General features: G+C 47.2%; 3 protein-coding genes across 9 annotated transcripts in view; all 3 read left to right on the top strand.

Annotated features, from left to right (window-relative positions):
• Nucleotides 1-558: 558 nt before the first annotated feature.
• On the top strand, nucleotides 559-20,310 carry LOC108159692 (protein FAM214A). 2 transcript variants are annotated; one of them, XM_017293201.2, is made up of 8 exons: nucleotides 559-1,414; nucleotides 10,744-10,781; nucleotides 14,246-15,525; nucleotides 15,597-15,733; nucleotides 15,792-17,208; nucleotides 17,274-18,146; nucleotides 18,214-18,557; nucleotides 18,634-20,310. In XM_017293201.2, exons 3-8 carry the CDS (start codon nucleotides 14,359-14,361, stop codon nucleotides 18,827-18,829), a joined length of 4,134 nt encoding a protein of 1,377 aa, XP_017148690.1. In that variant the 5' UTR covers nucleotides 559-1,414; nucleotides 10,744-10,781; nucleotides 14,246-14,358; the 3' UTR covers nucleotides 18,830-20,310. The 2 variants fall into 2 exon arrangements, with proteins under 2 accessions (XP_017148690.1, XP_017148691.1); XM_017293202.2 differs by lacking the exon at nucleotides 559-1,414 and adding an exon at nucleotides 7,722-8,516.
• A 1,416-nt stretch (nucleotides 20,311-21,726) lies between these two features.
• LOC108160566 (complex I assembly factor ACAD9, mitochondrial) lies at nucleotides 21,727-23,920 on the top strand. Its single transcript, XM_017294649.2, has 3 exons — nucleotides 21,727-22,871; nucleotides 22,944-23,268; nucleotides 23,334-23,920. Exons 1-3 carry the CDS (start codon nucleotides 21,775-21,777, stop codon nucleotides 23,856-23,858), a joined length of 1,947 nt encoding a protein of 648 aa, XP_017150138.1. The 5' UTR covers nucleotides 21,727-21,774; the 3' UTR covers nucleotides 23,859-23,920.
• Nucleotides 23,921-24,912: 992 nt separating this feature from the next.
• LOC108159002 (bromodomain adjacent to zinc finger domain protein 2B) overlaps nucleotides 24,913-25,505 on the top strand; it is a 35,476-nt gene continuing 34,883 nt past the window's right edge. For 5 of the 6 annotated variants that reach the window (XM_017291866.2, XM_017291872.2, XM_033391966.1 and 2 more), the window contains exon 1: nucleotides 24,913-25,465. The gene's annotated coding sequence lies outside the window, so the exon portion shown is untranslated. Of the gene's footprint in view, nucleotides 25,471-25,505 lie in introns of all 6 variants that reach the window. The other variant, XM_017291868.2, reaches the window with a different exon arrangement.

Genomic DNA, 25,505 nt, shown 5'->3' on the forward strand with positions numbered 1-25,505 from the left:
ACAAATTAGTTCCGTACCAAGAAAACAAAAAATATAATATATATATATTTAAACAGACACTAATAAATGTTTTGGTTTAACGAAATTTACATTCATATATACATATGCATATATGCTTTACATAAATAATATTTTAAATGCAAACTAATTGCAAGTGTTTTATTTGCATCAAATTGGTATAAGTAACACAAATAATTTAAAACTTGGCGCCTTTGCAACAGCGATGTCACAACACAAGCCCTTGGGATTTTCTGGCGCTTTTTATGTAACTTGACGTAACATTTCATGTCGTTTTTTGTCAAATTGAAATACATGCGAATCCTAAAAGTATTTAATCTTGAAGAAAATTGATTCATCAATCATATAAAATTATGTGGGCTAAGCTGAGAGGTCTATCTAGCTAGTAACATCCCTCGGAATATCAGATCGAGGAATATGTATAATGGAACTTTAATTGGTCAGTATATTTACGGTATATTTTTAAAATGAGACGGTATATTTTGGTATATTTCTGAGGGTCGGACGGTAAAGCTTAACGATAAATCCGCGGTCACACTGGGTCTGAGCTATCAGATAAATAATAAACAATTAATTAATCATAATCGCGGTGACGTGGGTGTGTGTGAGCGTAACTATGCCTATTTCGGCATCGAATTCGCATCAAGGCGTAGTTGTTGGCTTAGATGCAGCGGTCTTGGCAGACTGCACCTGTGATGGAATTTCTTGCACCAACGTTTTCAGCTGTGTGGCTGCTGCAGTGAGTGGCAATGGCGTACACGAAAACGATCAGTTTTAGCGAATAAATAAATAAAGACAACTACTAGAGGAGCGTTGCGTGCGGGTGAGACGGGGACGAGGAGCGAAACGCGCAAGATCCGTTTTCTTCGTGATTTTTTCAGTTTGTTCACGGAAAGGAGTGAAAAGAAACGAAGTGGAAGTGTTAAGAGAGAGCAAAAGTGTGTGCAATGCAAAGAAAGGCTGATGATGTGTTATATAAAATATTAATACGAAATGAAGGCCAAGAAGGTGTTTAAAATGCAGCGAAAAAATCAATGTATGCAGTTTTAGACGGACGGACGGACGGAAGGCACAGCACCAGCGCCAGCACCAGTACCAGCACATGAAACAAGGAAGAGAGGAAGCAGCAACAAAGCACAGCACAGCTGAGCAGAGGCTTCGTGTGTGTGCGTGCCTGTGTGCTTATATTCGTGTGGGCTGTGTGTGGGAGGCAGCAACAGCAGCAGCGCCGCACCAAAGCAGCAAATCAAATCAATATCTGCAACCAAAATAAACTGCAATCATGTCTAAATAAGGCAACAAATTATAATAAGCAACAACTTCAACACCAGCATTTTACAACAAAGTGTGGAAATTGTGCATTCTGCCTTTGCCCGATCTTCTTGTTTAAAAAAAGGTAAGTCGGCCATTTTGATTGGACATTCCTTTTGCTCGAGTGAAATATTCATAATGGATCCCATCCCGCGAATTGTGTTTAATTGCTTTGAACTTTATGCGGGGACAGAGGTCCGTCCGTCCGTCCGGAAGACATGTCCGAGTTGTTTTATGGGGGGAATTTTGTTAGAAATTCTCTTTGAAGATTGCTCGAAACTTGTTTCGCTCTCTCCAGTAAGTAGGGGCCTTGAGTAAACAAAGCATGCACAGTGATACATGGCCTTATATACTCGATGTACATGTATGTGTGTTCTTGGCAACGTTCTTCAATGATTCTTCTCTTTATATGGTCAAACCGAACTGCAAAAGTAAATGATTTCAATTCACGTTTCACTGCGTTCATTTCAATTTGTATTTGCAGCGCGCCTCAGAGCCACAGACAGACACACACAGATTTCTCCCCAATCAGCTGATGTGCTTGTGTGTGTGCTGCAGACAAAGAAACTGCTAAAGCCAAAAGAGACAGAGAGGGGGGGCGCAGCAATGTTCGCGTTGGCTTGGCTCTGCTGTATCCTTGCTTTCATTTCCATTTCCTTTTTGCGCAGCCCCCAAAAGAACAAAGGAAATCGTATTAAAACAGTTGACAGTTTGTCCCCGCAAGTGTGCGTGTGTCTGTGTGTGTGTTCGCTCATCCATATTGATTTAATATTCGCATTGATTTGTTTATATAAGCAATTAGAAGAATAGAAGAAATCACAATAAATAAATAAATACAATGCGAACCTCTAAAGCATTCCAAATATCTTTTCAGTGTAGACTTTACAGTTTTCTGCCCTCTCTCTCTCTCTCTCTGTCCATGTAACGCAGGCAGCCATGTTAGATCTTTGGATCAACGGAACACTGCTGAAAGGAGGAGACCAGAAAGAAGAGAGAGCATGTTTAACATTTGCTTACTCTCTTGCGGAAATTATCCTGTTGTCGCGCTGTTAAATCACTTTTGTTAGACCCATTCAGAGGGGGTATTATGCATTTTTCCAGAGAAGAAGCTTTGCCTAATTTGACAGCAGCGGCCACAATAATAGTTGAGCACAGCTGCTGTCGCTTATTCTATCCTATGAACGTGCTAGGGGACTAGCTTTCAATTTAACGAATGCCCGCATCTGCCGCATTCTGTATCAATCAGCTAGGTTCCCATCATCATATCCCCCGCCAATTGTCATGTAGAACACGTAGCAGACAGCACTGCATGCGGTACAGCACACATCTGTGTGTACTTTCAACCTTGTTTTACTATGTACATATGTACCTTAAAGTAAATGCAAACATAATAAAATACACATAAGGTTTTCCCTAGTGGGAGGCCACTGCCCCCCCCCTCTCCATGCGATGGCCTCCTTTTACCTTTTTTATGGTTTTCCATTCAGTTAATGAAGCCATAAGTATTGTCAACCGTTCAGCACTTCTCAAACAGTTCTTCGGCTTAATTATCTGCGATAACGAGAAACCGAACCGAAGCGAACCGACCCGAACCGCAAGGGAGCCTTATCTTCGGAGTCACCGAAACGCATAGTGTCGGTTATGCGGGGAGAGTCGGGTCTCGAGATAAGCAAACAATCAAAAGCAAGAAAGCCTATCAGAAGCTGCGCCCCTTGTGGTGACTATTCCAGATTCGGGTTTCAGTTCCGAGTGCAGTGCCTGACGACAATTCAGGGTCATAAATTACTTGGGGGCTGATAAAGAATCAGGAACTCCTATGTACTTTTTGTTTCGTTAACAGAGTGTCAATGATCGTATCCTGGGGCTCTTTGCGGGGGGGAATGTGTGGCGGACAGCCAGCCACTTGACGCATTCCATCAGCGGACTTTGCTACGCCTTATATTTTCAAATTTCACTCTCGCAAAACGTGATGACGGTGGGAGGAGATACGGGGGTGGGGGTGTTAGTGAGAGTGGGAGAGAGTGGCAACGCTCAGTGACCCCATCGACGCTGCTGCCGTTGACGTTTCCCGTTCTCCTTCCCGTTGTTGTTGTTGTTGTTGTTGTTGTTGCTGCTTCTGTTCTTATGGTACTCCTCCACCTCCGCGTCGCTCTCCTTATTGCGTTTTACTTTACGTTATTTTGTTGCTGGGTTGAATGACTTTGAACAACGTGTGCGAGCAAGAAGAAAACAACAAAATGAAGAGCGTAACTGTGAGAGTGCTAGAGAGAGAGAGAGTGAGAGAGAGTCGTCGAGCCAATGAACCCACCAAAAAAATATTCGCAGCTGATTTTCGGTGAGAAGAGTTAGCAAAATGTCGATGGTTACAGGAGAGGAGGCGCCATGGGATAGCGGAAGGAGATGTAGATGTCTCGCCTGGTGCTCCCCCCCCCCCCCTCACTCCGTACCCCTCCACCACCCCTTGACTGCTGTTTTTCTTTTTGTTTAGAATTTTATTTTGATCCGAGGGTTGTTTACCCTGTAGAAGGATATCATATCCTTGGCAGGGTGGGGTGGGGAGGGGGGACTGGTATGTACTGTGTGTTTTGGTTTTGATGGAATTTGCGTTTCTTTTATCGCTTCAATCAGGCAACAAATTAAAATATGTATACACACATTTCTCTAACTCGTTAACAAAGCAAAGCTCTTTGTTTAGATTTGTTTCTGTTAATATTTTTTCTTCTTCTTTTGTTGTTTTTTTTTTTCGTGTTCAGCATTTACAAAAATAAACATCATGTAGTCATCGCATGGTCTTTAAGGTGGGGTAGGGGGGGGGGGAGCCTGGGCATCGTCTACATAGAGAAAGAGAGACAGAGAGAGCTTTTGATCAGAGCAAGACGAGAGGGTGGGGGGGGAGGGCAGGCAGTATTACGTATGTAGTTCCCGTTTTGGCAAAGTTCTCTTATAATTCGTTGGGGATTATTTCGATCTCCAACAAAATGTGGAGCAGGCCCCAGTGTGTGGGTGCCAGTGGCTCTCAAAATAGGCAGAAAATGTACATCTATGCTTATCGGTGGGTGTGCGTGTGTGTGTGCACATGACAACTCTAAAACTCAATTAACTTTAATTATTTACCATGCACCAGGCCCCATTCAAAATGTCCGCCTGCTATCTAACGGAGATTATCAATATGCATAGTCACACATAGTCGTCGCTCCGTCGGGCAGCACAATACATATATTATTCAGCTCACCCCTATCCCCTATCCCCCATCGCCTATCCCCTATGCCCTACCCACTTGAACATCCACTGCCTCACTTCACTCAAAACATGGCGGCCGCCATTCACAGCTGTTGGCTCTCTCTCTCAACCTTAAACTTAGTGTGCGACAAGCTCATTACCGTTACACCTCCTTAAGAGCACCGCGCACCTGACGACGAGTCAATCACAGTCACGTGTAAGCGAAAAGAACAGCTGTACGGAAATAGAAACGATAGCAAGCTTTGGATTAACCCTACATATATGTAAAATATCTTCTTCAGGGGTAAAGCAACGCATTTCCTACAGCGGTGGTTACGTATTCCATTCCTCCCTGTGTAAGTGACGTCTCGTCTGCGTCGTGTCTATACTATTTGCTCACAATCAATTCAAAGCGGGATCCGGCAGTCCCAGACACTTTTCCGCAACTGCGTTCTACACAATTTCACATTTATGGCAACGTGCTGAACAGGCAGAGAGCACTACATATACATATGTGTGTGTGTATGTATGGGTGTGTGTGTGTAACAAAAGAAATGCTTTATAATTTATAAGTTATGGTAAATAAACACACATGTTCGCAGCCAAACAGGCACTTGAAGAAAGATAATATTGTTAGTTTTACGCAACTCTTTCAGAAAGTTTTTCGAACAAAAAATAAAAAACAGCTGATCTCTGTTGCTTATGTGTGCGTGTTTTTAGGAGCTTTTGTTCCTATGGCAGAGCACAAGGATATCTCATCTTTCTATACTTTGTTCAAAATTCGATCAATCAATCGCCGCCACTGTGTATACATAGCTACAAATTATGTGATGCCCCTCGGACGTTTCTTAAATTCCACTTAATTAAAGCCCAGCGAAGCCAAGAGCCAAAGCAAGCAGTCAATCAGCGAAGCTTTTAGCCCAAAGGGGGAGCGAAGCAGGGCCAAAGGGGGTTAAGAAAACCAGAAACGGAAAAATTTCCAAGCTTGAGGCCAAACGTCTGACCCCCCCAAAGGGCTTCCATGCGATTGGACTGACCGGAGAGCAGTGCAGCGCCCTCTGCCGTTGGGAAATCACATGAGCATGACTTAGCTTCATAAAAACCGAAACTACCTGTATTCGGACGAGGGTTTCCTTCGAAGCAAACACGTTTTATTTGTACTTGGAGTGTTAGGAACGATAAAAAAGAGAGACGCTCGGTTCGGTAAGAAAGTCGGTAAATATTTGTGCTATCGCCGGGACCTATTCTCGGGTCTGAGAATGGAAAGAAGAACGACCTGAGATGCATTAGGACTAGTCCCTAGATAAGGATCCGAAATGAGGCCCTGGGAAATGAATGGATTGGGAGATTGATAGATGGCAAACTACACTTCAGTCACTAATCTGTCCACGACGTCAAGACACCCCTCCAATCGATTCCCCCTTAGCTTCGCATTTGTAAAAATTCACCCCCCGCACACTTTGCCAGGCCAGTGGAGAGTTGAGAGTGAGAGGGGTCAACAGCAGATTCTTGTTTTCCTGTTTGGCCAAGAGCAAGAGCAAGAGACCCAGACACAGACCCAAACCCAGACGGTCTTGGCATTTCTTTGTCTGCAGCGCGGACAAGTCTTTGTTGTCGCCAGAGACGCCTCGTCGTCGGCCGTGTATCCTTCGGCTTGGGTTACTCAAGTTCGTTCCGCAGACAAGTGAGGAGAGTCCATATGCACCCGTAGGTGGTTGTGGATGTGTCTGCGTCTGGGTCTTGGTCTGTCTTTGTCCGCGATTGTGTGTGCGCATTGATTTGGTCTTGAGAAAAGAGAAAAAGAGAGCAATAGGAACGAGATATTCAACAATATTCGTCTAAGATACAAAGAAACCACTTTGAGCAGATTTATTCTTATCATCAACACATACTCCCACATGCAGAGAGACCTGTGACGACGTATCAAGTACAAATCATATCAGCATATCACTGTTCCGAGTGTGTGTGTGTGTGTGGGTGCTGCTGATAAGATGTCGCATCGTTTGGTTTGCAAGGTCCAGAGAGAATAGCACACACATATAGAGGGAGAGCGAGAGAGAGAGAGGCAGAGAGACAAAGAGAACAGCAGCTTAAGCAAACATCAACTGAAACTGTAAATGCTGTTGCTGTTGTCTGGGTCGCGACGTCTTTTGGGGTCTGTCTGGCCAACTGCTGACTGTCTTTGGGTTTTGGATTATACTTACACACACACACACACACATTCACGCATACAGTACATACATATGTATTAAGTGCAGCGAGGGCGCATGCGTTTTTTGTGGTTTTTATTTTTTTCTGCGTTTTTGTTGTTTACTTCTCTCCAAGAACTCCGCTCCGTGCGTCTGCCAGCCCCCAACAAGTACCTCAAGCAGCAAAAACAAAAACGCCAAGCAGATTCTTTTATATGCCAGCTATTTTTGGTATATAAAGCAAAAAGCAAAAAGCCACAAAAGCAACAGCAACATGAATGTAGCAGAGGCAGTGGCAGCAGCAGAAGCTGAGGAGCAACCATCATCATCATCTTTCAAACATATGGAAACGGGTTCGTTTCGCTGTATTGCTGTGTGTATACTTTTCTGTATCTGTGATTGGCTTTTGTTATTGAATCGCTATCACTTGGAGATGTCTGCCCCTCTATTTACGATCTACACGTACATATACATGTGTATATAATATATGTATACATAGTACATATTACCTATTTACTTCACTTATCACTCAAATGTCGCCATGCATGTCGCTCACTCTTGCTATGTCTATGTGTATATGCGTTCTCCCTCTCTCCCTCCAGGGCCTTGGAAATTCCATATGATTTTTGTATACATTCTTTGTGTTATTTTTCCCTGCGCAGTGCAACATGTTGGCGCACACCACTGTGACGCTGGCAACATGTTGGTTGCCAGATGTTGGAGGAGGGCCCATGCCAAAAAATAAATAAAACAAAACAAAAGAAAAGAAAAAAAAAACTAGCCAAATGTACGACGTAGTTTTCCCTACACATAGCCACACGTACAGTACATACATGTACATATGTGCTGCGTATATAGGGGGAAACATATAATGTACACACCGAGCACATAACACACAGACACACACGTACGCAGACAGAAGCAAAACAAAGCCAGCCGTGGCGTCGCGAGCGTGTGGCTCGACTCAGCTGTTTTAGAAAGTTGCCGTCAGCAGCGGAGCACTGTCGTCGTCCGCTCATTCAACTTGCGAACCCCAAAGCGACCACACGCGGCCCACTCTGCAGTCACGCGAGAGAGCAAAAGCAGCCAGCGAGAGAGAGGCAGGCAAATCTTGGGGTTTTTTTTTTTCTATTTTGTTCGTGGAGAGCCAAAAAGTGCAGCCAGAGACCAAAAATAATATTGAAATCTAAGCAAACAAGTTTCATTTCGTTAACAGTCTGTTGGTATTTGTTACCTGCTGCTGCCATTGCTGGACTCTTGTGTTTCGCATTCGTTTGTATTCCGTTTCGTGCTAGTGAGCAAAATCAAAATCAGTGTGGTGTGGGAACAAAACAGAACCTGAAACAGATACATATACAATACGATTGTTCTGCGAGTGTGTGTCGTGTCGGTGCGTGCAGTGTACTCTTCGAAAACGCGACTTCAATTCGATTTCACATTGAAAACGCTAGGCAAAACCGTTGAGAATTCAAATGCAGCTACGTGAACACCCAATATGTCGACGCTGTCAACGTTGTTGCTGTTGTCAGCCGCTTAGAACTAAGAGCAAACAGACGCAACATCAGCAGCAGAAGAAGCCGCAGCAGCAGCAGCAGCAGCATCAGCCAAGGCAGCAGCGAGTGAATAGTTAAATATGAACAGTTGAAAGGAAATGGGATTTGGAATTCGGTTACAAAGAAAAACGAAGCCAAATCAAATCAATCAAGAAAATCCACAAAAAGTTTAAAAAGTTTTGGATAAACGTGAACATTTTGGAAGTGGAAAAGTGTTTAGCAAAAGGTTGGTACCTAGAATATATGTACAAAAGTCCCCCCTATATACTCCCTGTGTGTGGGTGAGAGTAACTGCTGTGACGTTCCCCGCTCAGCTGTGCAGTTGCGCATGTGTTGGTGACGTAATGCTCAAATAAAAACATCGCAATAGTCAAAGCTCTGCCCGTGTCCACCCACACATATACATATACAGTATAATAATTGAAGATCGCTCATGCATTAGTGTGTGTGGGTGAAACACTTTGGGAGACTATTCGACGCCCCCTTCAGCGTTATTGTAGCTGTCGTTGTGGTTGTTGTTGTTGTTGTATAACACATAAATTACTGAAAAGGCAATTGGAATATCGCTCCCTCTCCCTCTCCTGCTACCTCACTATCGCTGACTGCTCCGTTCCACTCCCTCAAACGCCCCGAGTGTTTCTTTTGTATGCGTGTCCGTGTGTGGTGTGTGTGTCAAGTCGGGAAAACTACTTTTTTTTTTTTTGTTAATATAATTGACACACATTTTCTAATTGTGGCGTCAGTTGTTGGTTGTTGCATTCGCTGTGTGTCAACATTCGTGTGCCCCATGCAGACAGAACGAGAGGCACTTATTAACTATTGAGAGGAGAGCAGAACTGAGTAGCTGAGCAGCTGATTACGATGGAGAATCGTGCTCGGAGATTTAGCTAAATCATTTACACCTGGTATTTTCCATGCAACACACAATCGTGGCGTGCTGTCGCTGTCGCTGGGCTGGGTGCGCCCCCAGATCAGATCATACGGATTTATGGACAATTGCGCAACATTTAAAACCACCCACGTGTAAGATCTTACAACGAAAGAGAGAGAGAGAGAGGACAGCACACACATGTGTTGCGGATTCGATATAAAAGAAAGCGCCGTAAGGAATGGCACGATGATGAAAAAGCTTCCCTTTTTAAGGTCAATTTAATGTGATTGATGCACATACATATGTAGAATATGTTGGCCAAAGAACCCGATTAACGTATACTTTCACTATCCATCTGTCTTATATAAGAGAAAGCTGTATGAAAACGAACCTTAAGAGAAAAATAAAAATGAAGCAACAGTTGTTTTTTGGTCAAGAGATTGGGAAGTTATCTGCTCTATCTTTCCCCACGTCTCGTACGTTTTAATATGGCAATTTGTAGAAATTTTTGTGAGCAGATGAAAGAACTAAATAAGTAAAAATTAAACTTAACGCATTCCTCACACACACATACACACACACACACATCCAATTATAATCGCGGGCAGTCCAACAGTCTCGATGTAATTTTATACGTGCGCAGTTGGAAATGTAAATGAAGTGAGCGGCCAGAACGGAGAGCGGAGCAGAACATAGTGAGGAGTGGAGTGGCGGAGGGCGGGGGGCGCTGGGGCTGGGTGAGTGGAGCACAGAACGAAGTTGTCGCCCTCTGGAAGTGGAGGTGGGGAGTAGAGAGCGGGAGAGCGAGCAATGGAACTTCTTGCGGTCATTTGCTTTTGCCTGCTGCTGTGACGGAGAAGAACGAATGTGCGTGCCCGTCCGTTCATTCTGTGCTCTCGATTTGCAAGACGGGTATAACGTTTTGGCTAAAAATAAAACGTGCCATCGGTGTCTTCGACTTACTCTCACTCACACTCACTCGCAGTTCTTTGGCAAGTCCTGTCCTGTGCGTCCTCCTCCTCTAGCTGGTGGTTACTTCAACTCTCCCACTCTCTCTCACACACACACACACGCAGTGTGAGCGAGACGGTCTCACGTGCTCACGTTACAGAGCTCTCACACACCACACACTCTCACACGTGGGGGAAGAAGAGCGCCGAGCAGAGCCATAACTGGACTGCGTTTGTTTACAATTTTTGTTTTTGCTGCGCACATGTGAGCAGAGCCAGAGTATATTAATAGTAAGGTGCAAAGCAGCCGTTGACAAACTTGATTCAGTGTGTGCTTGTCCCACCTTCTATTGCGATACCTTGAGCAATTTTGTGTGTGTTTGTGCTTGCGAGTGAATGATTGAGCGAGAGCTGGCTCGACTGCCGTTTAACTTTATTTGTTGTGTAAGAAACAGGGTGTCTCTGTCTCTATCAGTATCCCCCTCTGTGTAATGGGTTTAATTACGCTTCAGCTTACAGTATAACAATGTTGCTCAATTATTTAATTTTCGCTGCTATTTGTTGTAATTAATCTTGGAGTATTTCATTTTTTAATAGTTTTTCTTTCTTCCTTGCACTCTCTCTCGTTGCAGCAAACAGCAAAAATAATGGAATTTTAGCGTTTTGAAAGGTGAGTTGTACTGCAAAACCTTGAAATATTACAACTTTCAACTTTTTTGTTTAAATGCCTCTTATCTCATGGCCCTCTCTCACTTGTCCGTGTCCAAAGAGTCGATAAAATCCCCTACAATATCATGCATGTGCCTGTTCCATGTGTGTATCTGCTACACAACAAAGCGAGACAGATAGAGAGAGAGAGAGAGTGAGAGAGATATTGATGGAGGGGGAGGTAGGCAGGCTGTGTGACCATGTAACCTATCAAAGGTGCAGCCCCCTCAAACAACGACACAAACGCTCGCTCAGCTGTGAAGCCATGGGAGGGTTGAGCACACACACACAAACACAAACACGGGCGCATACAGACAGATAGAATAATGGGTATTTGTAAGGTCGACTCCGAGGTTAATCAGCGACACGAAGAGTCTCGATACACTTCTAACGATCATCCCAACAGCCAGCTGGAGTGGTGTGTTGTCATATTGTAAAACGAACCCGAAGAAGGCCACGACTCCACTCCACCGCTTCCGCCTTAGATGACACATTTAATGGGGCGATGGGAGGGAAGATGGAGAGACAAAAAGAAAGAGGGAATTAATGACTGCAATGAATGAAGCTTTTGTCATGACGCATCTTTCTGGATGACTAAGGGAAAACGAATTTGATGATAATTGCCATAAATGTTCGTTCGCGAATTCGTTCTGCAGCAGTCACGTGTGCAATATTCATATCCAACCTTTGGGACCATTTCATAAGACACACAACAAAGAAAAATGAAAAAAGGGGAAGCAAAAAGCAAACGAAAGGCGCACACAGGCGGACACGACACGGAGGGACAGAGGACGGAACTTGTTTTCAAAAGTTGCAACATATTTTTTGTTTCCACTCGCTTTAGTTGTTGTTGTTGCCGTTTTCTTTGAACGGGTTTTCCTGTGGCTGTCGTACAGCGCCCTCTAGCGCCAGTTTGGTGGTATGGTGCCTGCTGCCGCCTGCCTTTCACTTGGCGCTGGCTTGAGGCGCACGGGGGGAGGGGTCGCCTTCGCCCCGTTTCCATTTTCCGCCAGCAAATATAAAATGCAATGCTGTAATGTGCGTCAAAAAAAATACAGTCATAGGCAAGCATGAGACACTGACTGGGACAGAGAGAGAGAGACAGGAAAATGAGCAATAAATAAATAAATTAACCAAGACCAATGCAAAACGCAAACCGTATTGCAAAATCAAAAAGCATGCCAAGGACGGTGGCCAAGCCAAATGAAATTAGTTCAACAATGCGCTCTCTCCCCCCCGTAACCAGATTCCCTGCCTCCCTGCCTTCCTCCCTCCTCCCCACGCCACCTGTCGGACGGAGGCAGCGTGTGGCTGGCGCGATCGGCTTGCCAAGAAGTGCATCCAATCAGCGCGGATCGGAGGTGGAACCCTGTGACAATGTTTTTTTGATTTTGATATGCCCTTGTTGATGATATTGAGAAGAGAAGAAGTATTGCCCATATTGTCGCATATAATCAACAGTTCCTCGATTGCAAAATAATCATCTGCAAGCGAAAGTTGAAGATTTCGTGGCTAATGACATTTTGAGTACCGTCGGGGGACTGCTTGCCAAAACCGAAACCGTTACCCCGAAAATCACAGCCACTCAGCAAAATGTTTCATAGCGTCGTCGTCTCGTCGCCCTGCCACCAATAAATACTTCACACGTTCCAATCCAATCCGTTCCCTTCCGTTTCGTTACGCTCGTTTTGTGATAGTGTAGCGGATTTCCACTGCGTCATAGGCAACGCGCGCTGAGCGAAATTTTCGAAAAATGATTTTCCCGTTTTCGCTGTAACTTTCGGGCGGAGTGATGAAATATAAATGATAATGGACAGATGAAATCGAATAATCGAATACATAAACACTAACAATATTAGTATAATATATGTATATGTGGAAATAAAAGCGTGGCAGACTGTAATCTAATCAAATATTATTAAACTCTGTCCGCATTGTACCGTCGTTCCGTTCGTCGTTCCGTTCGCTTGCCCCCATTTTCATACAAGTTTTCTTTCGTCTGTGTGCGCGCGCGTGTGTTTGAGTGTGAATGTTGTCTATTGTGGGCCAAGTGTATTTGTATGTATGTATCTATGGATGTGCCATAAACAAAACTTGACACACACACACACACATACGCGTATGTACATACAAATTCACACGCTCACATTCATGGAGCTGAGCAAACATTGCCAACTGATTGCAAACCAATACAAAAATCAGATGTTTTCTATCACACACACACACACACAAACTTAGCATATAGAGAGCATTAAGCGACAGCGCGCTGCCACTCTCCTCTCTCGGAGGCGCTCTCTTTCGCGTGCCAGTTATATATTGTGCATGCAGGTCAAGAAGAAACGCAAAAACAAAAGCAAAAGTAAAGACAAACATGTTTACCTAACCACCAGAGAGCGAGCACGCGCTCTCGCAACATGCTGCCAGAGCGCACAAATACATGTTGAGCGCGCGGAACGCGTTGCTGCAACAGCTGTTTTTTGTATACAAACTTTTTTTGTTGTTGTTTTGCATTTTTTTGTGCATGTATGTGCATGTTGTCGCTGCTGTTGCTAAGCGCGGTTTAAGCAGAACAGAATTGCGTCAGAGTAGACGAGAGAACGGAACGCGAACTAGTCGACGCTTTGGTACTCTTACATGAGATTTTACTCGCCTTGAGTGGGACGACAGCCTTGGGCTGCTTAAAAGTTGCACTACCTTCACATAGAATAGAGTATATTTGCAGCGACCTTCAACGTACCATACAGGCACAATTTTGGTGCTGCTGCAAAGCTTGGCTTGGCTCGGCACTGACGTCACAGCGTTAGCAACATGCTGGCCTTAGCTTTTGAGTGGGAAGAAGAGTGCGCTGCGCGTGCCAAAAGGAGGGATGGCGATGGGGTAGGGTAGATGGTGGGAGAGGGGGGTAGAGAGAATTGTGCTTTGCCAAATGCACGACATGTTGCACACACAACTGGGCTTCATTCTGGTTAAGTAACGAGACCTGGTTTTTCAATTATATTCTTTTTAGGCCAAATCGGGGCCGTGTCAGTGTGTCGTGTCGGCAGTGGCAGTAACAGACATCGAAGGCTAGCCTCTGGTTCTGGCCATTGTTTGGGTCGTGTGCGTTACTTCCGCATCTTAAGGATAAAAAGTAAACCATGTCAGCCTTATGTAATACATAAGAAAAAAAAAACGGCGGAGGGGGAGGGGGAGGGGGAGGAGACCTTCAAAACATAATTCAGTTTGATTTTTCCCCATCAATGGCCTTTTCCGCCCCCGCCCCCCCCGCCATGTTGTGACCTCAATCGCATTGTGACATTTGACATTCAGAGTGGGTTGGAGGCCACAGAGGGGGAGTGAGTGAAGGCCTCCTGGTATATCCTGTGGGCAGGTATTTTATTGTCCTCATCTCAGGTTCCGAATAAAAGTCAATGATTTTTCTTTCAGTGTACTTCCGGTGCAAGAACAACTCAAGCAGTAGCAGCAGCCGAGGCTGAAGCTGCGGCAGAGGCAGCAGTAGGAGCAGTGCAGCAAGGACATCAAGAAGGACACACCCGACCATGATACCCACCAGCGTCACCAATTCCCCGCCGCCCGCCAGCCTGGCCCAGAACGGAGCTGTTGCTTCCTCCCTGGTCTCGGCGGCAGGCACTGCTACCGCAGGTGGCGTCGGGGGAGGAGCGTCTCCATCACCATCTGCAGCAGCAGCAGCAGCAGCAGCAGCAGCAGCAGCGACAGCGGCACAGAACAACTACAGCTCCATTGTGTTGGGACTGGCGTCGCTGATCCTCGAGGGCAGACCCATTGCGGATGACGAGTACCAGCCGCTGGCGGTAGCAGGTGGAGGCGGAGGCATTGTAGTGGGGGGAGGTGCAGCACCAGTCAGTGGGGGTCGACTTTCGCCGCGACCCTCCACTTCCCGGGCGGCCATTAATATAACAACGAATCCCTATGCAGGCGCCAGCACTCCACGCTCTCCCCATGGCAACGGGGCTGGTGGCGGAGGTGGAGCAGGAGGGGGAGGGGGAGCTGGGACACCGACCAGCACTACGACGACTCACCAACGTTGGACGCAGAAGCTCTGCCAGCTGCGACAGATATCGCCCGCAGCGCAGAGCATGAGTGCCGAGCCAGAGCTGGTGTCCCTGGCCATCAATGATCTCAACACTGGGGATCATGGAGACTACGAAATAGTCCGTCGAGTGATGCTGAATCGAGCTGGAGGATTTGGCATGGGAATGGGGATGGGCATGGGCATGGGCAATGTAGGAGTAGGTGGAGGTGGAGGAGGAGGAGGAGGAGGAGCTGGTACAAACAATTCCAGTGCCGCCAGCTCCCCCGGCTCCAACTCCTCGGACAACATATTGCACTCGCTGCAGTCACTGGCCACCACCTGCCTTAGAGGCGGCCCAGCCATGCCCATAGCCCAGCCCTCGCCATCAGAGACGCGTAACCTGAGTCTGACCTTTGGTTGGACAGCATCAGGATCAGTGGGAGCCGGAGCCGGAGCAGGAGCAGGCGCAGGCAATAGCAACAACACGATCAATACCAACACTGCCAGTGCCACTGCCAGCAGCGGAGCAAGCAGCTCTGCCACCACAACCACCACCAGGCCCAAGCACGGGCCACACTGTGATCAGTTCCTCAGGAAGATGGGTCTGGCCAAGGGCGAGGCCACAGCCGAATCTGAGGAGCACATCTGTGATATGTCCTACCTAAATATGACCGTAAGTAGTCGGAGAATCCCCTCTACTCCTCGAGACTTTCCACTGATACTCCTCCTGCCTCTCGCTTTCAGTGTAATCGTTGGCGTGCGCACTGCATGAAGATGGAGGCCATTCTGGCCCGCCGTGATCCCGTTTGCATTGAGGTATACCTGGGTCCAGTCAGCCACAAGCTGCTGCTGGAGCAGTGGATCATCAGCGGCAAGGAGAAGTAAGTAGATCATCCATCTGTCCAGCCCCCACTAATCTCTCTCCGTCTCGTCCGATAGAGTGCCGCCTCCCACGATGACCCTGCCCTCGCTGTGCAGTGCCATACGCAGCCAGCTGTACTTCTCCCAGATCGTGGCCTGGTGCGACCTGCTGCGCAAGTGCGATCCCTCTGTCTACGACAGCGGACGCGTTGTATTTGCCAGCCACAGCGCAGGGGAGCTGGCTGGCAGTGGGTGTGGTTCGCATGGGTCGCGTCGGCCACGTCTCAACATCTTCTACAGAATCAGGCAGCATAATCCCGCGATGTCGACCAATGGCTGTGGCAGCCAGTACCTGGAAGAGAGCGGCTTCAGTGCCAAGGCTTTAGTGCACAATTTTCCCAACGTGAACATCTCGGAGAGCTTCAGCGTGTCCGTGTGCGTGAAGAGTCTGCCCCGGATCAATGGTGGCCTGCCGCACATAGAGCCCCCGCCCCTGCCCCTGCCCCTGCCGTTGCCGACACTACCAACGCGATCTTTGCGTCCGCCGACGCAGCCAGCCAGCACTCCCACAGGTGGCGGGGGCTTTCATGCGGCTTCACCCACGGGCCTGGGGGCACGCACCACTGCGATGAGCAGTTCGACAACGCCAACGACAACACCTGCAACACCAGCAACACCAACAACGCCAACGACGACGACGCTGACATCCAGCTCCAACTGTGATAATAATGGCAAGCAGCTGGTGGTGCCGTCAGGCGATGAACTCGACGTTGGATCGGGAGAATTTGGGAGTGTGAGCCACAGGGAGCGCCAGCTGCAGAAGTACCGCAAGCGGATGCAGCGACGGGACAAGAAACGAGACCAGAAATCATCGACCGAGCGCCTGCAGGTGGAAGAGCCCATGGAGGAGGGTGAGGAGACGACTACACAGTCGGCTTCCCAATCCCACTCCCACTCCCAATCGCAGTCGCAGCAGCAGGTCATGGTAATGACCCTGTCGCATCCACACCCACGCCGCATAGCCATGATATCCACTGGGACCCAGACCTCCCTGAGCAGCTGCCAGCTGTGCGGGAGCGAGAAGACGCTGCTCTGCTTGAACTGCACAGCCGGGGAGGGGGAGAGGGATGAGAACGATGACGATACGACGGCCTCGGAGATTGAGGACACGTCCAGCTGCAGCCTGAGCAGCGGTGATCTCATTGTGGGCACGCCACGGAACAAGGCCGAGCTCCTCCTTCAGGCCATACAGCGCACCCCAAAGAACCGAATCCGAAAGCCCCACCAGGCGGCACAACATGATCTCAATGGAGGGCAGAACAATAACCAGCCCAAGGCGGTGCCTGCCAGCGGATGTCAGGTGTGCAAGCGACAGAAGACGCAGCACAACTTTGCCAACGGCCGGGGCCATGCAAATGGAGGCCGCAGCAATGGCTACACCCGAATGGAACAGGAGCCAGAGCCAGAGGCAGAGGCAGAACGAGAGGCGGCACAGGTAAGCCCAAGCTAGTTTTGCTTAGAGATTGATTCCAGTGATTGATTCCAATGCCAATCCCACAGGTGGCGTGCACCAAACTGTCGCCGAACATCGAGCGCTGCTCCCTGCTCAATCCTCAGTCCACAGATCGCTGCAAGACCCCACCGCCAGGCGTGGCCGACCACATTGTGGTGCAGTTCAAGACGCCCATTAGTCATCTGCCCCTCACGCCGCAGTCGGGCGCCCCGTCGCTGGGACGTCCGTCGCCGAAGCCCAGCCAGCTGCGTCTCAACTGCAGCGGATTGGCGGCGGATAGCGAGACACCGCCCCCGACATCCTCGCCACTGATGCGCAAGCCCCTGCCCAAGGTGAATCTGACGACCATCTTCTGCAGCTCGGCTCCGATAGCCATTGGATCCGGGAGTAGAGGAGGTGGCGGAGGTGGCCAGAGCAGTCCAGCATTCTCTTTCGATTTGGCGGCCCTGAGCCACGCCCACTCACAGCTAATCACCCCGGAAGCGGGAAATCTGACCGTGCAGAAGTCCTACTCGGCCCCCACGCTCCCCAATGCATCGCTGTCGGTGTCGCCGCGGTTTGCCAAGCAGGCGGCGGCCTTCTACAAGCGACGCTCCCGCCACCTGAGCGATCGCTCGGACCGCAGCTCCCTGGGATCCGACGAGCAACTGTCCGACGAGGATCTGGAGTCGGGCATGTGCAGCCCAGCGGGATCACCGCTCAAGAGCCTGGCGCGACTGGCCACGCAGTTTGCGGGCCGTCCGCTGCTAGGCAACCTGGAGGAGTCGCTGCTGCAAAAGCGTCTGATGCCCAAGATCGAGGTGATGGGATTCAAGCTGCAGCTGGGGGCCTCCGGCGGCTTCTGTCCCACCCAGTTGACCATCCCGGCTGTCTCCTACTTTTACGAGCTGCATGGCGAGACCCTGAGCACCCCCTACCTGGTGAGTAATCCACGTGGAAGTGCATCTGGAAGCTGGATCTCAACAATCTGAACTATCCCCTTTTCAGTGCGAGATTCGCTTGCCACGCAAGGGTTACTCTGTACCCAGGACGGGCACGGTGCAGGCCACGCTCTTGAATCCGATGGGAACGGTAGTGAGGATGTTTGTGATACCATATGATATGCGGGATATGCCGCCCCTGCATCGGACCTTCATCCGTCAGCGGATACTGGCCGAGGAGTGCCCGCCCGCGTGCAATGGCCAGCAGCAGCCGCAGGAGGAAGTGCACCAGCAGCAGCCACCGATTCCCCGCAGTCCCACAGGCAGCACCACGAGCACCACCACCAGCAAATTGGGACACTTCATAACAGCTGAGCAGATGAAGCGCCTGCGCTACTCCATACACCTGAGGTAGGATTGGATAAGTGACAAGTTCTCCGGATATATCTGATTCTCTAAACACAACCTCTTTTGCCCTCGAAAACAGGTTCCAGACATCCCGCTCGGGACGCCTCTCGCTGCACACGGACATCCGTTTATTGATCTCACGGCGCACCGACTGCGACACGGCCGCTGCCCACGCCAAGGGCGTGCTGGAGGCACCCAATGAGCTCGTCACCGACACCCTGACGCCCACAGAGCCGCGCTACAGTGCGCGGCAGGAAAGCGCCGGCAAGATTTAGTAGTTGCTAAAGGCCTTGGGCGGCACCTACCAGCTCATACGCCGCCTTTGCCTGCAGCTCCACGCCCAGCTCTGGCACCGCTTCCAGCAATATCCAAAATATCAATTGTAGTAGTCCCTTGGAAAGCAGACGGACGGACGGAAAGAAGGAAGGAAGAAAGGGGGGGAGAGAACAGGAATCGAAAGAAATTCCTATGTGAAACACCAATCGCTTTATTAGTTATTCTTTAATCTACCTAATTTAATTTAGTTTTTTTTTTTGCAAATTTTCCCCACTTTTCCCATCGCGTGGAAAGTGCGTTTTGTTCTAGTTTAGTTTTGAATTTTTTGAAAATGTGTGGAGAAAACATTGCGTTGTAAAAATGTTGAACAAGTTGAATATTTAAAAGCAATCGAAAATCGAAAAGCACAGATAAAAGCCACTAAACTGGGTTTTGATCCTTCTAAACGGATACACACTGTGCCTCCGGCTGCAATCGGGCAGAAACGGAGACACCTAGCAATACTGGTGGAGAGAGTATGCCCTGTGCATAGAGGAATATAACATATAAATATACGAGTATATATATTTATATATCATATATATGTATGTATAATCGTCGTGTAGCGGTCATCTAATCTAAACAATTTTAAATGCAATTTATCAAGTAGAAAGCTAGAATTTTAGTGCATTGAATTGATGGATGGCATGAATGATGAGATGGGAAGATGATGTGAAAGTGGTATTGGGATGCGCTCATATCGATCGTTGTTGTTAGTGTTTAGAGTGTGTTTTTAATCAGCCTAAAAGACGACGCACTGCCCCCCTCCTCCGCTGTGCAGTGCGTCGGTCGAGTGGCAATCAAATTCTAAACATATTTTTGAGTGCAAGTTTGTTTGAGTCTGTTCCGTTCCGAGTTTTGTGTCTATTAAGCGTGCCTGTGATACGATATGAGCCGCATGAGCGCGGGGTATATTTCTAATAGGGGTTTTCTTTAGTTAAATACAATTGACAAATTACCATATGGTAGTTTTTGGGTTGTTTGCAGTTGTGTCTCCTTTAATTAGTTTTCACTGTTTTTTTTTGGTTTTCAAATATGCAACAAGTGCTTATGGATGCACCCACTGTATACTTCAATAAAAAAAAAAACTATATATAATGTGGTACGGATATGTGTTGAAAGTCTTGACGACAGTTCTTATTCTATTTTCCATTGATACCTGACTATAACTACAACTATAATTGATGTATACTTACTTACAGCTATTAACAAAACAAGCAATTGCAATCTATGTAGGTGGTATGAGCAATTAAACTATATACGATTACTAACAAGCGAAACAATAAAAAGCAATCAAAGTCAATGCGAATGCGGATTGGATTCGTTGGTTGGATATCGAAATCATAGTTTGCTTCATTTTTTTTAAGTAGAGAGCTTAATGTGCGCTGTCAATAGCAATTATATGTGTAACAATAACACCAATATACAATGATTCAATAAAGGGATTTGTGTTTTTAATTCAAACTAATTAATAATTGGATTTCTTCGAAATATTTGAATTCAAATTCAAATGCAAGTCAAGTCCAGTGAGCAGAGTTTTATAGCAAGCAGCTTCAGTGCAGTTGTAATTTCACCAACACCAGTGGGCCAGTGTTGGGTAAACATCGTGTAATTAAGTTCGTTCCTTCGAACCAGTTTTTAAACTGTTTATAGCTAAAGCAGGAAAAAAGTGAATGCTTTTGAGCCTTGTTTTAGACACAATCAACAAAAGGGAGTACCTCAAATTAACTAGTCAACTACACAATTGATTCAGTAATCGGAAAAAATTATGTGGGCATGGCTAAATGTTCTATATAGCTAATAATATTCGACGGAACATCGAATGTTCCAATTTCCAATCCTTGACGGAGAACGATTAACCTATTATAGGCCAAGGGGTATTTCAATTTTCCACCGAAAATAATGAAATTTTTTTAAGTTCAGACGTAAGATGTCATGAATCTACAAGCAGAATTTACACCAAGTAGTTGAACTATTTAAATAGAAGGGGCTTAAGTGGGCTAAGTTCGGTTAGTTCATCATACGAGACGCTATATTGTTGTTGAGGCTATTTCAAGTCGTGCTTCCGTGCATCATTTATTCCATTGGATTGCAACTAAATACTTGACGCGCATTCACATTCAAAAAATTTCTATTTGGCGCTCAACTTTGGTGGGACTTTTTTGGTATTTTCTCTGATGGGATTTTCCCTCGCCACAATGTCCCTTTTCAGTTCAACAATGTCCAACAATGTGACTTACGTTTTCTTAAGTCTTATGTTGCTGGCAACATTAAAACAGTTTGGAAAAAAGTTTCTTAATATAATATTAACGAAACAGGGTATACTTGTTCAAAAACTCCGGTTGACGTGACATTTCATACTCACTTGCTGACCTCTTTTGTTTAAGCCTTGCTGTAGTCAAAATACAATAAAAAGGAGTACTTAAAAATAGCCAATATTGTAGAGAATTGATTCCTCAATGGCCTAAAATTATATGGGCAAAGCTAAAGATTTTAGTTAGTCAGCATTATTCAACGGAATATACAAATTGAGCAATAGGAACGATTTTTCTCTTACGTCTTATTACGCTATTACGTTTTATTTTGTTTGACCTTTTTCGCTAAAACGTTTTTTCAGGCAAAATCCAAGCAAAAGCAAGTATTAAGAATGAGCCAGTTAAGTAGAAAATTGATTCATCAATCGGATAAAATTATGTGGGCAGGGCTAAGGGTTATATTTAGCTAGTAATATTCCACGGAATATCAAAAACAAGGAATATGTACAATACCGCTGGAATCCGTCAGTATATTTACGGTATATTTTCAAAATGAGTCGGATTATTTTGGTATATTCCTGACGGTCGGACGGTATCTTTTATCTATAAACTCGCTAATAATACTAAATAATATTACCTAATTCTCCAGAATGATACGTTCCCAACTGTTTTCTGGGGCCGCGCGATTGCTGAGATACGACAGAACAAGGACACTACTGATACGCGGCAAGGGCAGCAAGGCCACCACACACAGCCTCGATGCACAGCGGCAGGATGGAGGACAGGCGGCGGCGGCCGGTGGCAGCGAAAAACCGGGCGGCGTGCAAGAGGCAGCGGATCAGCAGAAACAACAACAGCTGCCCGCACGTGCACCGCTGGTGAAGAACTTCTTCATTGGGGCCGTGGACAAGGAGCTGCTGGCCTATCCGGAGGTCATAGCCCGCGAGGACATGTCCCAGCTGCAGAACGCGCTGCTGCCCCTCAAGAACTATTTCAGTGAACGCAAGGAGCAGGAGCCAGAGCAGACGTCGGGGGACAATCTCAAGCAGCTCGGACTCTATGGTCTGAATGTGCCCACCGACTACGATGGCAGAGGCTATGGCTGGAGTGCCAGCTTGATGGCCAGCGAGCCGGACTCGGCGGAAACCAGCATAGGCCTGGGATTGCAGGCTCATCGGGTGGTTGTGGACCTGTTGCGCGAGGTGGGCACCCAACAGCAGCAGCAGCGTTATCTGCCGGCTCTGGGCAGTGGACAGCTGATTGCCACCGAGGCCATCTATGAGTATGCCCCGCCCGAGGACGACTACTTCCGCACACAGGCCAAATTGACGCCCGAGTCCAACTCGTGGCTGCTCAACGGAGAGAAGGCCTATGTGGTGTGTGCTCCCGGCGAACGGCAACTGTTCCTGGTGCTGGCCCAGACACAGCAGCCCAACGTTCCCGGATCCTTGGGCCGTGGTACTACCATCTTCCTGGTGGATTCCCAGCAGCCCGGCGTTCGGCTGGGCGAGCAGCATCCAACCATTGGCTGTCGCGGGACCGAGATGCGGCGTGTTCATTTCGACAACGTACAGATAAGCGAGGATCAAGTGGTGGGACTGCCACATGACGGCAATCGACACTCGGAGAAACTGGTGCGTGCTTCCCGACTGCGCAGCAGCCTCGTAGGTCTCTCCCTGGCCAAGCGGCTGCTCAACGAGCTGACCCAATACAGCGTGGACACCACCCAGTGTGGGGTGCATATCAAGTGAGTGGGCAGCAGCCCAGCCGGATGGGAATTCATCTTCAACTTACTCTTACTAATGTTTCACCTCTGCAGAGACCTGGAGTTGACCCGCGTCCACCTGTCCAGGGCCATGTGCTCGGTGTATGCCATGGAGAGCATGCTTTACCTAACCGCCGGACTGCTGGACGAGTTCCAGGGCCAGGACGTGACGCTGGAGAGTGCCATAACCAAGTACTACACCCTGAAGCAGCTGTACGCGATTGCCTCCGACAATCTGGGCATCGTTGGGCCCAAGAGCCTCCACAGCGGTCAACCCACAGAGCTGGGACTGAGGGATGCCGCCCAGCTGTACACTCAGGGGGAATCCATCGATACGTTGAGCATTTTTATTGCCCTCACAGGACTGCAGTATGCCGGGGTAGGATCTCGAATGGATTGTAGTCTCACATCAAAGAATTACCACTGTTCTTTTGTTTCTCTTAGCAAGCGATGAATTCGGGCGTGCGCAAGTCCAGGAATCCGCTCTTCCATCCTGGCCACATCTTTGGCAAGTTCCTGGAGACCACCAGCGTTGAGAACCCGAAGACCAAAATGCAATTATCGGAGCATGTGCATCCCTCGCTGGACGCGGCGGCCCAATGCATTGAGCAGTCGGTGGCCCGCCTCCAGATGGCCGTCGAGCTGATGTTCACCCGCCACGGCAATGCGGTGGTGGAGCGCCAGAGCGAAATGCAACGCCTGGCCGAGATCTCAACGACCATCTACGCGATGTGGGCCAGTGTGGCGCGTGCCTCGCGCTCCTACTGCATCGGCCTGCCGCTGGCCGACCACGAACTGCTCACGGCCACCGCCGTCTGCTCCCAGGGCCGGGATGTGGTCAAGACCCTCTGCACAGAGATCTTTGGCGGCAATTTCGTGAACAACGACAACAACCTGGTGCGGCTCTCCAATCAGCTGACCAAGAGCAAAGGCTACTTTGCCGTGCATCCGTTGACGTTTAATTTCTAGGTTGTTGATGAATAGTTAATATCATAAATTCTATATAAAGTAAACGATAGAACCAACTCCCAGTGCAGTGTATGATTAGACGGAAGGGAATTCCCGTAGAATGCTTTACCGATGATCGCATATTTCGGGTCACAAAAGAGCGAAAGAGAAAGGAGACTCGACGAAATGTGCGACTCGAGAAACGGAAATTCCTCTCCCCCCAAACGCAATTAAAACCCCGCCTCCATCGCACCAGATACACCGGGCCCCCAGAGGACTGATTAGAGTAGAGAATTTGAATTCGTTTAACTGGCAGAACGACTTAAAGTGTGTGTGTTTCAAATTTTGCTGGGACCAAAAAACGTTGCCCGACATATACTGGCATATTTCATCAATCCATTTTTAAAGGTATGTTAAATAACATACGAAATAGAAACTTCCATACGGTGGATTATTTAACTTTCGCTCTCTCTAACCGGACTGCATCATTTATTCCACTGGATTGCATTCAAATCTTTCTCACTCATTCACTTTCAAACAATTTCTCTTTGGTGCGCACCCATCGTAACCAGTCGATAGTATCGATGGCCGAACTGCTTTCTTTGAATCGGTCCCATCAGTACCGTTTACTTTTTTTTTCGCTTAAACCTTATTTTAGACATAAACCATTAAAAAAGATTCTCTAAATTAGCGAATCTTTTGCATTCATTAATTGGATAAAATTAGGTTTTCAAAGCTGGAACTCCTATTTAGCTAGTAATATAAAACCGAATATCAAAGTCGAGCAATATGATTTCGGACCATCGAGAGATAACGATTAACCCATTGTCGACCAGTAGGTATTAAAACACACCACGAAAGTGATGAAACTTTAATAATTTTAGCACAGTTCAGAAGAAAGATATCGTGGGTTTCTTGTAATTAGAAATTAATGATAGAATGGATCTACAAAAATACTTTAAAAAAATTATTATTTTCCGCAGTTCAACTCAAGTTGTTCACCTGTTTAAATAGAGGGGGTTTACGTGGGCTAAGTTCGTTTTTCATGGTGCATATTTGAATGAACGGCCTTGCCGCCATCACATTTTTCTGTCGAACCGCTCGGACGTGTGTGGAGGATAAATTTGGCAAAAACAATTATGCGGGGATCTACCGCTTAGCATCGACCCGTGGTCGCGCGATTTATTAGTTTTTTTTTGAGAATTATATTAAATCAAAAGCAGAAAAAAACGTTGGAAATTGCGCGTGTGCGGGTGGTGGAAGAACAGTGACATTTTGTGGCGACCGTGTGAAAATCGCCAAGAAAGAGGCAAAATAAAGAGCAAAAAAGAAAAAGAAAACCGCCCGCGGCGAAAATTGTTTCCCGTCGCTGAGCGTTTGCGTCTGTGTGTGTATGTGACTGTTTTGTGCGTGCATGTGTGTGCAAAACGTGAAAAAATTGCAATATAATATTTGCACAAAAGTTAAAATCAAACCAAATATAAAGAGAAGCTCCAGAAATTACAAAAAAAAAAATAAGAGTATATGTGGGCGATAAATGATTGGGCGGCGGCAGGCAAAAGTCAATCAACGATAAGCGTCGCGTCGCTGAGGAGGAGGAGACGGAGAAGCGCTTAAACTGGACACAGGTAAGGTACGTTTTTTTTTTTACCAGGGAATCGAATTTGA

The sequence above is a fragment of the Drosophila miranda genome, chromosome 3 (assembly GCF_003369915.1).
Source record: "Drosophila miranda strain MSH22 chromosome 3, D.miranda_PacBio2.1, whole genome shotgun sequence".
NCBI classification, from domain to species: Eukaryota; Metazoa; Arthropoda; class Insecta; order Diptera; family Drosophilidae; genus Drosophila; species Drosophila miranda.

Excerpts from the sequence above, each read along its gene's own strand:
- LOC108159692 (XM_017293201.2), top strand. The coding sequence starts at position 14,359 with ATGATACCCACCAGCGTCACCAATTCCCCGCCGCCCGCCAGCCTGGCC. Across the intron at positions 15,734-15,791 it reads ATCATCAGCGGCAAGGAGAA|AGTGCCGCCTCCCACGATGA; the intron begins GTAAGTAGATCA and ends CTCGTCCGATAG. Across the intron at positions 18,147-18,213 it reads CCCTGAGCACCCCCTACCTG|TGCGAGATTCGCTTGCCACG; the intron begins GTGAGTAATCCA and ends TCCCCTTTTCAG.
- LOC108160566 (XM_017294649.2), top strand. The coding sequence starts at position 21,775 with ATGATACGTTCCCAACTGTTTTCTGGGGCCGCGCGATTGCTGAGATAC. Across the intron at positions 22,872-22,943 it reads CAGTGTGGGGTGCATATCAA|AGACCTGGAGTTGACCCGCG; the intron begins GTGAGTGGGCAG and ends TCACCTCTGCAG. Across the intron at positions 23,269-23,333 it reads CAGGACTGCAGTATGCCGGG|CAAGCGATGAATTCGGGCGT; the intron begins GTAGGATCTCGA and ends TGTTTCTCTTAG.